At 42.2% G+C, this 13,910-nt stretch overlaps 1 protein-coding gene across 3 annotated transcripts; it reads right to left on the reverse strand.

Annotated features, from left to right (window-relative positions):
• Positions 1-1,540: 1,540 nt before the first annotated feature.
• On the reverse strand, positions 1,541-10,190 carry lnpa (limb and neural patterns a). 3 transcript variants are annotated; one of them, XM_062533848.1, is made up of 13 exons: positions 10,081-10,190; positions 8,894-8,991; positions 8,481-8,522; positions 7,509-7,696; positions 7,350-7,408; positions 7,176-7,216; positions 6,071-6,154; positions 5,934-5,985; positions 5,573-5,791; positions 4,333-4,438; positions 3,997-4,067; positions 3,403-3,567; positions 1,541-2,611 (listed from the first exon to the last, which is right to left on the reverse strand). In XM_062533848.1, exons 2-13 carry the CDS (start codon positions 8,918-8,920, stop codon positions 2,400-2,402), a joined length of 1,266 nt encoding a protein of 421 aa, XP_062389832.1. In that variant the 5' UTR covers positions 8,921-8,991; positions 10,081-10,190; the 3' UTR covers positions 1,541-2,399. The 3 variants fall into 3 exon arrangements, with proteins under 3 accessions (XP_062389832.1, XP_062389834.1, XP_062389833.1); XM_062533850.1 differs by having other exon boundaries at positions 10,086-10,104; XM_062533849.1 differs by lacking the exon at positions 10,081-10,190 and adding an exon at positions 9,641-9,966.
• Positions 10,191-13,910: the final 3,720 nt, after the last annotated feature.

Below are 13,910 nucleotides of genomic sequence, written 5' to 3' on the forward strand. Positions count from 1 at the left end.
GGTGTTTCCAACGGCGTTTACAACCCCAGTTGTGGAACTCTGAGACACAGACCTATCCCTTGATATCAGACCCTTCTGACGAGAGCCCTGCTATTAAAGCACACTGATTAATTACTGCTCAGAGGCTGCGCTAAAACACACGTTTGAGTTTGAGACAGTGTTTTGATACAACATAACAATCACTTGAGGTTAACGTCACCACTGAGGCAGCATCTGTCAGAGGAGAAATCATTTTGTTTTTTTTCCCTTTTTAGTTTGATATATATTCCATATGACCGTTTGTAAGGTATATTACTCTTAAGTGAACAACCATCTTAAAAGCACAAAGGCAATCTAAAAAAAAGAGACAGATGGATTTGGTTGTATCGGTTACCTACAAGAAGTGGAAGATGCATGGTCTAGTATTTGTGTCTAATCTCTCCATCTGTTCTCTGAGTGAAATCTTCCATACAGCAGCTTTTTGCATTGTGAAGAAGAAAACCTATCTTTGAGGGAGAAGATTGCATGGCTTCCAAATTGATGGGAATTCAAAACCCACAAAATGATTTTTACTGACAGTGCACTCTATGGTGTCAAATAAAATAAATGTCATTTCTGAAAATGATATAATGCAGACAGCAAGATGTGTGACTCTGGTATAAAGATGGAATGCTCAGTACACAGACATGTCTCATGAACAAGTCAGGATGTCTAACATGCACCTCAGAGTGGGGACCAAACGGGTGGTTCACAAACACTTGATCTACATCATATTTGCTGCAATAAGGTTCAAATGTCCTATTGACGGCATTTTTCTCCCCGTGCTCTGCAATTGCCAGAGGTCAAACTCACACGGCGTGTGTGTGAAATCAGGTGTTACTGTCCGTTTGACATTGATGCATTGCTAAGCACAAAGGGTCACGTCTCTGTAAACATATATTATCAAAACCCAAAGACAAATGTGTGATGGTGACCCTGCTGCCAGTCCACAGTGTGTGTGGAGGCGGAGGGGACCTGGGGAGGCAGAGGGCAATCCAAGCAGAGATGGCTCTCTTGTTGCAAATGAAGAGGGTCAAGCAATCAAGATTGGCTGGGCTGGCGTGTCAGTGCCATTATCTAACACTGTCTGAAATGATCAATGAGCTAAAATAAAATGATCACAAGCTAAAATAGGCTGGCTAATGAAAACGGACGGTGTTTTAACGCGTTCTTTTCGACATCCCCGGTGACAGGGCCGATAGAATGGGTGCAGGGTGGCGGCTGGGCAATAAACTGGACCACTAACACCCCTAATACCCAATTTCAGCTTAAAAACGGGGGCATGCACGCTTTTCCCTGTGAGGAGTGAAAAGGTCAGTTAACTTGTGTGTTTGCGTGCTGACGCATGACCCTTGGCCTGGGTTATATAGTCCACACATACCCTGTTGCAAAAAACTAGCTATGTACATTTTAAAATCCTTTTACTTTTATTTGCATAAAGTGATCATTTTCATCTTGCTTTTCAGAGACCTATCGCATATCTATTGTTGATCTACATGAAGACTCCAAAACAACACAAGAGCTCTTTAAAAATACTTTATTGACAATCCATGGCATTTATCTCTTCATGAGTGTATTGGCTACAGTTTGAAAAAAATAACACACTTCGCATATATTTCTTTATCTCGACAAATGCAAAGTATAAAGGCACTAAGGTTTACTATTTTGTGGACAGCTTCCTTGGATGAAATAAATAACCCCTTAACATTCCTATGAGTGTACCAGATCTGTAAACATGTGGTTGGTGACTATCAAAGACCAACTCAATACTTTCCATGAAAGGCACTGTACCAGAGACCTAAATATTTTGTATAAATATTATAAATATTCATCAGTACATCAGAAATTGTATATTTCATTATTGTATGAAAACTAGCACACAGAAAATACATTCAAACATGAAACACAACAGTGTTTTTCTCTTTCAGACAACAGGAAAAAAAAACTCACTCATTGCTAAAACTGTGCTTATTCCTACTGAATGTGAACAAACTTAGGCCAGTCCTTGCCAGGGTTAGTTAATTCTACTCCAGTGAAAACAGAAGAGGTGTATAACAGTATAGAAGCTGAGGGCTTGGCTACTTGAACTAATTCATACAGACTTTATTCTCATGAACACCATCTCTAATATTTCTGAATATTTACATACAATCCCTTTTTTCATTCTTCCGTTGGCATTTCCAGAATTTGTGACCGCTTTCTGCATCACATACAGCATTGATGATCCATTATTAAGAGCGTAAAAGAGAAAATAACAAAAAGAGAAATGAATTAAACAAAACTCAACTACACCAAAATAGGGAGCGGGCAAAATGCTTGGGACTGGGCATTCCTCATACGCAAACACAACGTGAAATTCATCCGGCTCGTAGACGTCCTCTTCACTCCACCTCCATGGCAGACACATCATGCTCCTCATCTGACTTGTCTGACTGGGGATCTTTTGGCTCTGGGCTTTGGGGAGTGTCTGTGGCGGGCTCCTCCGTGGCCGACTCCTTGGGAGCGGACTCCTCAGTGACGGTCTCCTCGGGAGCGGACTCCTGCTTCTCCGACTCCGGGACCTCACACTCGGCTGCGGCAGTCTCGCTCTCCTCTGCAACACAACAACACTGTTTATCTAACCATTTAACCGGAACACGCAAACAGTGTCCCAAAGACAGACCACAGATGAATTAGCAACAACATGATGAGCATAATGAAGACAGTGCACTGGCACGAGCCACAGTTTCAGCTAGGAGGGCTTTTGGCGAATGACGAAGGAAGGCTTTGGGAAGCCAAGGCTTTGTATCCAGGCAGGGCCAGACACAGAGATGAAAGCAGCCAAAGCCTCTAATCCCTCAGCGAATCTGTCTTCAGATCCAAAATGAGATCAAGCAAATGTCCCCATTAAAGCTGAGGGGCTGGGTGGATTTAAGCAGAGACATGATGCAACAGTGATACCGAATGAAGAAAGACTGATGCCAGTTCACCACTAGGTTAAAAAAAAAAAAAAAAAAAAAAACACAATAAAAAAACTAAAAACAATAGAGGAACAAATATAGGCTTGCATCATATGTGCCGACGTAGAACAAGAAAAACAAAGAGGCACATCTAGTCATTCAAGAGCCGTTCATTTCCAACAGAGGGCTCAGAGATGAGGGCATCCTCACAGAGAAGTCACAGATGATGCTTTGACAGCAGTGGCTACACTAGGACTGCCTGTGCAGGACTAGCGCTCCACGCCTCCACCCCAATATTCCCCTCTGCCGATCTAGCACAACCCATCACAGTCCCTGACAAAACTATCAAACGACTAAACAAGCACCCCTCCTCAGCTCAACTCCATCATAAATCACGTCTGTGGGATCTCCCGCCCCACCTCCTCCTCGGCGCTGGGCGCTGTACCTGTGGTGGCGGGGGTGGGGTCAGGTTCGGCGGCGGGGGCTGCAGGTGCGTTGGCGGCGGGGTCAGCGATCATCCTCCTCTCAGCGCTGGGCTCGAGCAGGCGTGGGGCCTGAGGACGCGTCTTCCTCGCCGGGTTCAAGAAATAGCAGTAGGCACAACGGAACGCTTTAGAACGCCACGCCAGCAGGGGAGGGCAGAAGGGAAGAGGGAAGAACATAAATAAATAAATAAATAAATAAATAAACAAAGACTTCTTAAATAAAGCAGCACTCAAAGTGCACATCTTCTCAGCTGTCAAAGGTCCTTTTTATAGACGCTTAGGTTAATATATATGAAAATGAAACTGATGATACTCTTAAGGCAAAAAAAACAATAGACACATAAACGCAGGCGATGGAGGGGCTGCACTTGTTTGCATATTCAATCTAGAGACGGCCTCTTGTTTTTTCCCCTCCCCTTCACTTCCAAAGGCCAGGGGGAGCAACGGCTTTTAAAAGCCTTATGATATACTGGCCTGCCAAATGTTAGAGGGCAAATGAAGGTGCCGTGCTTGATGGAGACTGACAGGAGTGCTTGTGTTTCTCTAAATCTTACCGATGTATTCAAATTCCTCTTTTAATGCCATGCCGTTATGCGAAAGGCACTGCTGGCATATAAGGGCATATCTAGGAGAGAGGGAGAAAGGAGAGAGAGAGAGAGAGAGAAAAGAGGGGGAGGAGAGAACAACATTGGCTTTGAGGATACTCACACACACAACATAACTGACAGCAGGCAATCACAGCAAGTCATTCCCAACCGCGTATAAGAGCTCTCTGTCAACACCATAAAAAGCACTTGTAAAACAATCAATTTAACAAAACTGCTTAAATGTAACTAATTCATTAAAAAGTAATTAGCAACTGCGGAGTAAGAATCTTTGGGTGGCATTACCTGTTCTGTGGACCATCCCCAACAAAGTACTCAATGACCCTGTCCATGGCACCCCTCTCTCGGGGGAGAACAGGTCTGGCAAGGGGTGGACCAGGGGGGTGCATGCCTGGAACACAATGCAGACCCAACACAATGACTAGTGTGCCCCACCACCGCTACTGTAAACACAAGCCATCAGTACACCATAGCCCCAAGGTTAAAATATAACACATCAGCGTGCTCACACACACACACACACACACACACACACACACACACACATACACAGACACAGACACACACACAGACACATACGTGAACAAATAGGTGCCAAGCCTCAGGTCTCAGTGTTACCAACAGGAGCCAGTGATAAATTGGTTGAAAGGGACACATTTTAATAATTACTTGGAAATGGACCTCCCTTCAGAGTCTTGTGTCAGGGAGCTCCTGCTGGGCCGCTGAGTGGTAATTAATATAATTTAACATCAAGAGTGAATCATAGGAAGATGACTGGTCATTTCTGCGAGACTTGGCAAAGTCCCCGGCTCCCCGCTGCTTATTAATTTACCAGCATATGGAAACTCTGTGGTGACTCTGTGCATCAAATTGCTTTTCACATTCAATTTTCAGCAAAAAACGGGGGAGAAAATGGAGTTCCCAATTCCAGGAAATGTGACCGTTCACAGTCTCAAAAACAGCACAAAGAAAATATTATTCAAAGCTATGTAATAGTTTGTCTCTCAATGGGCACATATTAGGGAAAGTACTACTTCACAGCTGGCAACAGAATATCCCTACAGAAAAACATGTGACTTATTTAAGGGGTATGTCTCTCCATTTCAACTCTCTATGGCTGTGCAGAGCGATACTGTACTGTTGAAAGATCTACAAGGGAACTTTACAGGCTGTTCCAACAACATGTTTCCCCCTTCTAAAACCTATGTTTTATCAAAGCCTATTCCTTATAAGGACCTAGGTTATTTTGGGTAATCGGAGTATTTTTACTTGGCAAAACACACACTACAGAGTAAGAGACTAACAACTAAGCAACATATTTCTCTAGCTGCTCCTGTCTATCCACGTGTAATATTTCAACACTTAAAATGACACACTCCAAAATCCAAATAATCCTTCTAAACTGACAGGTCAAATGGTTGAATGCTCAGCTCCAAGCTCAAGCTGTATTCTTCATAGTCATGCAATGCATTGCTCTTCAATAACATCAGTCAGGGCGCTCTCTCTGCGTGTTCCAAAGACTCACCCATGCCAGGCACTGGAGTTCCAGGGGTCATGGGTCTTCTGATGAAGGTCTGCTGGGCGGCCGCAGCAGCCAGGGTCCTCTCTGGGGGGCCGCCAGGAGCCGTGTGGTGGGGTGTGCTGGAGGATTTAGTGGCTGGTACAATGGGGGGAAGGCGTGCGGGGCCAGGACTGGGGGCCACCATAGGCATTGGACGTGGAGTGACAATTCTCTGGCGGAGCTCTAGAATAAGAATGCACAAGATCTCTGTTACTCTAAGTTCAAAGAACTCGTCCTGAGCAGGACGTTACTGCACAGGGTCTAATAGCCCAGATACAAACGATCAAACAAGAGAACTCATGCGGCTGCTGGACACTTGTCCTACCTTGGCCTGGTCGAGGGGTCATAGGTGGCCCATGCGGCGTAGATTCCATCTCCTGCATCATCAATGAGAGACATTAGACATGCTCTGGCAGGTTCAGCAGGTCCCAATCTGAATCACGCAAGGAGGGCAACACTTACATGCTTTTTCTTTGAGTCCGGATCGAACCTTTCCAGAATGAGTTTAGCATTTTTGTAGGTTTCTGTTTCCATCACCTGTTCAAGCTGAAGAACAGAGTGAGGATTTGAGAGTATGCAAAACTATGTATAGAAGACACGGTTTCTATATGCAAACATAAATACAAAAACAAACAATGCATTACACATGCCTAGTGTTATACATGAGCTCAGCATAAACATGAAACAGTCTGGCAAAGGAACACCAAATAACAATCAGGAAGATCTACATAAGATATGTCACAAATATTGCATCATGTCCAGAACTGTAACAATAACGTGCGGAATAACACAGTCGGTTCACAGACCTACCATTCAAATAAACAAACACTAAAACAAACAATCAAATCCAAATAGTAAGATTCACAGATCACATTTGGTTCTCCTTTTGCTTGCCAACTAAGGGAAGGACCAAATACGGCTAATTGTTTGCACATAATGAAAAGAATAATTACATGCACTACTCCGATAATGAAAAGTGTGAAAATCCATCAGCTATAATTATTGAAAGTTATTAGACATGACAGTACATGACAAGCAATTTCTCAGATTTATTTCCTGCTACCGCTAAATGCTATTAATTCAAAGACAGACATTAGTCGAGCAGTCTGCAAAGCAAAGTCTCCGTGCCAATTAACCGCTGTCTGCATTGATTTTAGATTATTTATTAGGAGCAGAAATTATCTCTCTGCAATGTGGTGCAAGGTGGAGGCTCAATAGCAACTGTGTGTGTGTGTGTGTGTGTGTGTGTGTGTGTGTGGAAACTCGGCAGCCAGCAGCCGTCTTGTAACTGTCCCACATTCTACAGCTAAGTGAGGAGTGGAGCTCTACAAGGGTAAACAGAACCAGTGTGAACCAGAGCGAAGTCAAGGTTAAGAAACACAAATGATGAGCAGAAGCACATCTCATACTGCAGACGCTAGCACTTTTCTTTGACCGGTCTGACACATCATGATGCCTGCCTCTAATGCTGTGAGATGTGGAAGCCAACAATATAGGAGACAAACACACACAGTCATAATCACGTTCGCAAAACTAAAAGTGCATTGAGAAGGAACACTATACTTACAATTTTTCTTTTTTGTGATTTAAGGTCTTCTAATTTCTCATCTTGGAGAGAAAAAGGGGATTGCAAGAACATGTAATGATTTGAATGCTACTGTTAATAGAAAAATCAGTTGTGGTCAATCAAGATTATTAGGCAGGTGGTTTAAAATTCTTAATATGAAAGAAAATGCCTTACTATTTCGTTCTGATCTTTTAGAAAACAAAGCGATCATGAGTTTCCTCAGGAGCCATATTCTATGGACAGAATAATTCAATGACTCAAGAGATTAAAACATAAATGCGGGATGAGGGATCCATAAATGAAATGAATAGTAAATAAAAGCTAAACACTCACAATATTGGAAACACTAGAAATGGCAGTGCCAGGATGAGCCTTCCAATCATCTGCTCTGGGAGGTACCACACATAAACAACAACACAGCTGATGAGGTAGAGGAGGACTGAGTAGAAGAGGAGCCTTGTCACCCATATCTTCAACTGTCTCTGATTCTTTTCACTGTATTCTTCATAGGCCTGTATGTCCTGGAATGAAGAGGTAGCATTGACCGTAAAACACACATGAAGAAGAAAACATGGCAACTAAACATCCATAGACAGACCTAGTGGACTAAACTGAACTGCATTATGGTTTGGTCTAATCATTCTTCAAATCAGACCGAAACAAGAAAGGCAGTCATGATAATTAGGTGGCTCCCCAAAGAGAAATTCATGAAACATCAATATCATATTCATACAGTCCATTGAGACTATTCACAAAGAAGCATCGGCCTCCTAGTTTAAATATACTGAGGCATGACTTCTGCACAGACCAAACCTATTTCTACTCCAGGGCGCTCGCTGCAGTCACCAGGTTAAATGTCATTAGGGGTGTCATATGACTTCAACAGAAGTTCTATTCATTCAAAAACACTCGGGTTTAGCAGACACACACCCAGATGGTCTTAGCTGAGTCAATCTCCAACACTACCAACCCCATACTTATTAATATGTATCTGAGCCACTGTAAAACACTGCTGAGCTGGCATGACATGGTAACCATATGTGACTGTCACTCTAAGATAACTCTTGGGATAGATTGCTCTCAGACTGTCTGCAACTAGCCTAAGTAAGTGGGTGGCTATGTGCAGAGGCTGGTCCATCCAAAAATACCTCCTTGATTTACACGATCTTGACCTTTCTTGGGGTAAATTGCTTGAGACTCACTATTATATAAGCCAGTCATAAGAAGGACAGATTCTATGTGAGTGAAGACTAATCACCTAACAGTACAGCTAACACTAACAGGTGGGAGAAGGCAGTGTCTTACCTTATCAATGCCTTCTAACACTTCAACAGTGGTGGGCTTAGCCTGTTAAAGAATACATTTATTTATCACAAAATGATTCCTTCAATATTAAAAAGGCACTGCAATGTTTGGATGGAAATGAAAGGCAAATTAAACAAATCATGGGACACCGAGACAATATATCACTTCAAACATGGGAATACCTAATCTGTCAGACATGTGATATGTACAGTAAACCCATTTCATTTTTCCACGAGATAGGCACATGTTCAGCAAACAAAGTTTTGCATACCTTACAGAAAACTGTGGTCACAATGCAAACATATGAGACATGGCAAAAACGTTATCTAGTGAGATGTGGCAAGGAATGTCAGGCAAATGTTTCGCAATAGGCTACTGCAGTAAAGTCCACTGGTCAGAGATTCCAAACATACCCTCCACCGGGATACTATAGCTCCCATCTCCTCTCAGACCCAGTGCAGTCAGACCCTCCTTTGAGCCTCAGCAGTCCCAGAATGGAAAGTCTCTACACCTGTTGAAAACAAACTTAACTAAGGCCCAAAAGAGTACTGTAATACAATCACATATGAAACGTGGACAAATAACCAAGATTGGACGTGAACTAATCTCACATGAGACATGTCTTGTGGTCAATGATTAATAATTGCACGTTGCAAGTTGTAAGTTGTAGACAGCTGAACCTTGTCTGTATCTCATTCCCAGAACATTAAGACCAGAACAAGAGAGCTTGATAATGCCAACTAAGACTCATGGCATCATAACCCACTTCAGAGAGGCGTAGTAACATTACACGGGGCTATTTTGGACTAAGCCTCGATTAGCATCACATCCACCGTCTCACAGCTATAGGTTATACGTATAGCCTCCAAACACCACTCATCTTGTGGATCTCGGTTATCTACACGTAAAAAGCTTACAGTGTCCCTCATACACAAACAGCAACGCCATTTAAACGCATCTCGACCAGTACAACCTAGCGACATTTTATAAACACGTAAGGTAGCCTAGTCTTCTATCAAACATTACTCACAACTTGCTTTGCTGTTAAATGCAACAATCAAGCTTGCATCACAGGATCACGATGTCAATTGTATTAAAAAGTGCAATAAATAAAACTGGACACGATGCCGTAAGATCTGTAAATAAGAATGATTACTCACTTCGGTGCAATAAACAGTACATTTTCCCACAACTCGCCTCCGTCTTCTAACGTTATTGCTGTAGATGGCTTCGCTAGCTGACGTGTTAGCAAAGGGCACTGCTGACCTACTGGAAAAGCTCACCGTCAGTGATTAATTGGCCATCAAACAACCTAGATGCAGCTTAGGTTTTGAATAAGTCCAGTTCACTAGTGTTACATTTAAGTTGGGTGCATAATTGAAAGGTTACTAGCTATACTGACAACAACACAACTTGCAACCGAACGCTACATCCAAGCCCTTCCTACTTGCTGCAAACTGGCGAGCTAAAGCTAACGGTACACTGGCTGCAGGCTACAAAATCGCTTTACTCGCGAATCCCATGTGTAACAACCCGCCAAAACACATATAAATCCTTATCAAAATCAGTCCATATTCGTCAATCAATACCCAGCGCTTACCTTACCAGCATACAACTGTTGCCTAACAGTGTGAGATTAGCCAGCTATGAAAACTTTCAAAGTGACGTCACCCCTTCCTTCCCAACTCAGCTTCGTCATGTGACAAAGGCATTCCCTTGAATTAATGGCGGGAGAAGGCCTATCTAAACAAGTCTAAAATGTTGGCCTAGGGCTTGCCAGCTGTCAATAAAATTCACAGAAGAAGAAGTTGGCCTTGGGCTATTTACTTTGTTAATTCGACATGATGGGAAACAACCGACATTTTTTCGCTTTGACTCTTAGGATTGGTCTGTGTGGTCTTCAGCAAACTGACAGACAGAGGTAGCCTAGCCTAGCTACCACTTTAGCTACTTTTGCTCTTTCCAAAACCATTCGGTTTTGAATGACATTCTCTAAATGTGAGTACCCCCTGCAGCCTCAAACACACTAACACCGATGACATATTAAAACGATAGCCAGATAGAGAACGGTAGGGAAACCAGTTGCTTTACCATCAAGAAGGCCTACTCAACATAGAAGAAAATAAACATTCATAATCAGCTGTTGCAGTGAGTCTTTCACAAAATGATAGCTAACGTTAGCCTTACTGGATTGGATAGGTCAGTTGAAGTTGTTCCATAGGCCTATTTTATCCATGATAAAGTATCAACAACACCGACAAAGATTATGTTAGCCGAGAGAAGTGGCAACTGTCAAGGCACAGATTTCTGATGTAGCCTATCTATCTGACCGTTCGGGGAAGTATTTCAGCACCAAGGACAGCTCAACTGGCTGTGTAGGCTAGGCTAGGCTAGGTTAGGACAGGACAGGCCAAATGGTTTAGCTACAAATGTAGTGAACTGGTGAACTTCGAAGGATCAACTTTTTTCTGATTTCATTTATCCTAGCAAAACGTAGTCGTAATGTGTTTGGCGTTTCCTTGGAATTGAAAATGAAAAGCTTTTGTGGGAAATGTTAAGCAAAAATAGCAACCCAATTGACCCTTTCGAGGCGCCGTATACAAATCCCAGCCATATTGACGAGAAAACGCATCAGGTGTGATAACAACTAGCCTAATTAGTGAGAAAGACTGTCAAACAATTGCTATGACCCCGGGAATATACACTAGTTTGTAAACTGCCAATAAACTTCACAGAAGAAGAAGAAGAAGACCCCGGGAATGCTGAAATAAACATATGAAAGACCAGGCAAGTCGTCTTCCCGAAGATCTATAGAAGGAACCAGAAGACTGAGTGAGTTAATGCATTCATTCATGGCGCCAACCTGTTGAATCCCAAATTATTCATTAGGCCTTGACTAGAGTAGCTAAATTAACCCTTGTCGTTGCATATCATGTAGGGGGGGGGATAATAATAAGGTAGTTGGGTTAACTTAAATGATCAATTAGTCTATCACCACGATACAGGGTTGCAATAGTTAACTAATAACACTGGCATAGTAGACATACATAATCTCCAATTGTGTTAGTAGCCCAACGGAGCTGCGTTGTGAGAGTTTTGTAGCGTCGGGCCCTGACCATTAAACCATTTCCTGGTCTACTTCTCGTGCTTATCCTTCGCTTACCCATGGGCTACTAACAGAATTTAATTGGAGATTATGCATGTCTACATGCAGAAATACACCTCAAGAACTCCTGTATGTTTCTCTCCTAGGTTTGCGAAGTACAAAAGCATATTCGCAACCATGGCAATTTGTGTATTTCGAAAAAACGTAGGCCTACATTACGCTAGGCTTACTGGTGGCAGTCGATGTGTTAATGACATATTAGGATATATATTTATTTTCGTTTCCTTAACTTTGACATTGTTCAACATTTTAGGCTTGCAGGCTTCTGTAGGCCACAGTCGGCTAATGAGGACAATTAATGGGGGTGTAAAGTCACGTTGTAGGCTAGTGAAAGATTATAGCAGGCATAGTTTGGACAATGAATCCCAACACTAAACGTAGGCTATTTGATATTTAATTAGACGACGGTATCTAGTTTGGGATGACATGCGGAACGACATGGTGCATCCCAACCGACTGACCAGTCTATTATGTAGGCCTATTTGTAAAAAAAACCAAACAAACAAAAAACATTTTAGGGGGCGTTTAATGTGTAGGCTAATGGGAAGTTGGGTGATTGTGGATCGTGGATGTCAGGCAGCGGTCTGTTGGCCTACCAGTTGGAACTATAAATAGAGCTGGACATTCAGCTCATTCGGCTATTCTATGCCCGTTCATGAAAATGTGGCTCAAGAATACGTGCATCTGCGTGCATTCCCATCCGCTGCGAGTTAAAAAGATAACCCACGTTTTCAAAGATCATTCAGGATCTTTGACGTTTTCTTAAATTAGAAAAGAGTTGTGATCAGTAGTATCAAAATAAAAGGCCTTCCGGGTTACGTTTACAAGAACGCGGGTAAAAATGCAGCAACTGCAAATAAATGGTTTCCGTCAACTTTAATCATGTTATACTGAAATCAGTGTCACATGCCTGTCATCTCAGACATGATCGCTTATTCGCATTGAAAATGTGAAAACGTTCGATGTTCGCAACTACCATCGTTTTTATTCTTTCAAAATGTCAACGACCAGTCACAATCTAGGTTGGTTGATGTTGACGTGCGATCACACAGTAGTTTGAGTGTAGCCTAGCTATAATACTTTCCTCAAAAGCATATTTGATAAGATAGTGTCACATAGTATATACTATAATATAATACTTTTCTCAAAAGCATATTTGATAAGTTAGTGCCACATAGTCGCCCTATAGGCACGTTTAACATCAACAGCCATGTGCTGCTATCGTGCATCATATTGTCTTGGTCAGTCCTTAGTGGCCTGTCTTCTCTCCACATGCTCGTTAAACTTCACCACCATGTCCTGTGTAAGAACTTCTAAGCATGTACTGGCACGCACTGCAATGTGTGCAGCATTGTAGTCATAGCTCTCACACACCTCACACCTCTCTCACCACTCCAGGCGTGGGTTTCAGGAAGGAACCTGTCATGTATGCCTGTATCACCGTTGACAATATCTTATCTAAATGACTGAAGAGTTGTTTTAATTAGGACAATCTGGTTTAGGCATCGATCTTTTACTTCCTGAAGCTGAGTTGACATGAACATCTTCAGCAACACGTTAATGTATCAAAAGTGAACAAAACCAAGTAATATAAAACTTTGTTTGTCAACACATCAATCAGTCACTATCTATGCGGTCACTCTGACGTCTCCTATGTCCTACTGATTTTGCTGATATTTCAGCACCGTTTACGTGGACAGCGCCTAAGAGCTGTCTACTTCAGCTCGCTTGTAGCCTATAAGAATTTCTCCTGTAAATCGCTCAAGAATCATTATGCTCGCTATTGGAGCCTCCAAGTTACTGAATGACTGTTTTATCACCCCCGTGGATATGAACACAAAATTGAGACTGCTTACTCACGTGAATTCAGACAAAATGTTTAGCATCCAGTATGTTCGTTGCTCGAAGTTTTAATTTTTCGGTCTAGATTTCACTCGTGCTGCGCTACATGTAGCCATATTCCCAGCTGCATTTGGTAAAAACTAGTGTAATTTATAACAAGGGCAAACTGCTCATTGCGACCAAACAACCTAAACCCATTCTGAAATACGACATGAGTAGATTTAGATTTTGACCTAATTTGGAGCACTGTATTATCACAATTTAATAATATCCCAATACAAATCCAGTGATGGGTTGTTTTGCATTGCAACAAAAATGCATGGCATATTAAACAGATTTATTATGATAGTGATGTCAATCATCAGTGATGTGTAAACATCAGCACCATTCAGGTAACTTCAACATCAGTGATTGTTAGAGAG

The sequence above is a fragment of the Sardina pilchardus genome, chromosome 4 (assembly GCF_963854185.1).
Source record: "Sardina pilchardus chromosome 4, fSarPil1.1, whole genome shotgun sequence".
Lineage (NCBI taxonomy): Eukaryota > Metazoa > Chordata > Actinopteri > Clupeiformes > Clupeidae > Sardina > Sardina pilchardus.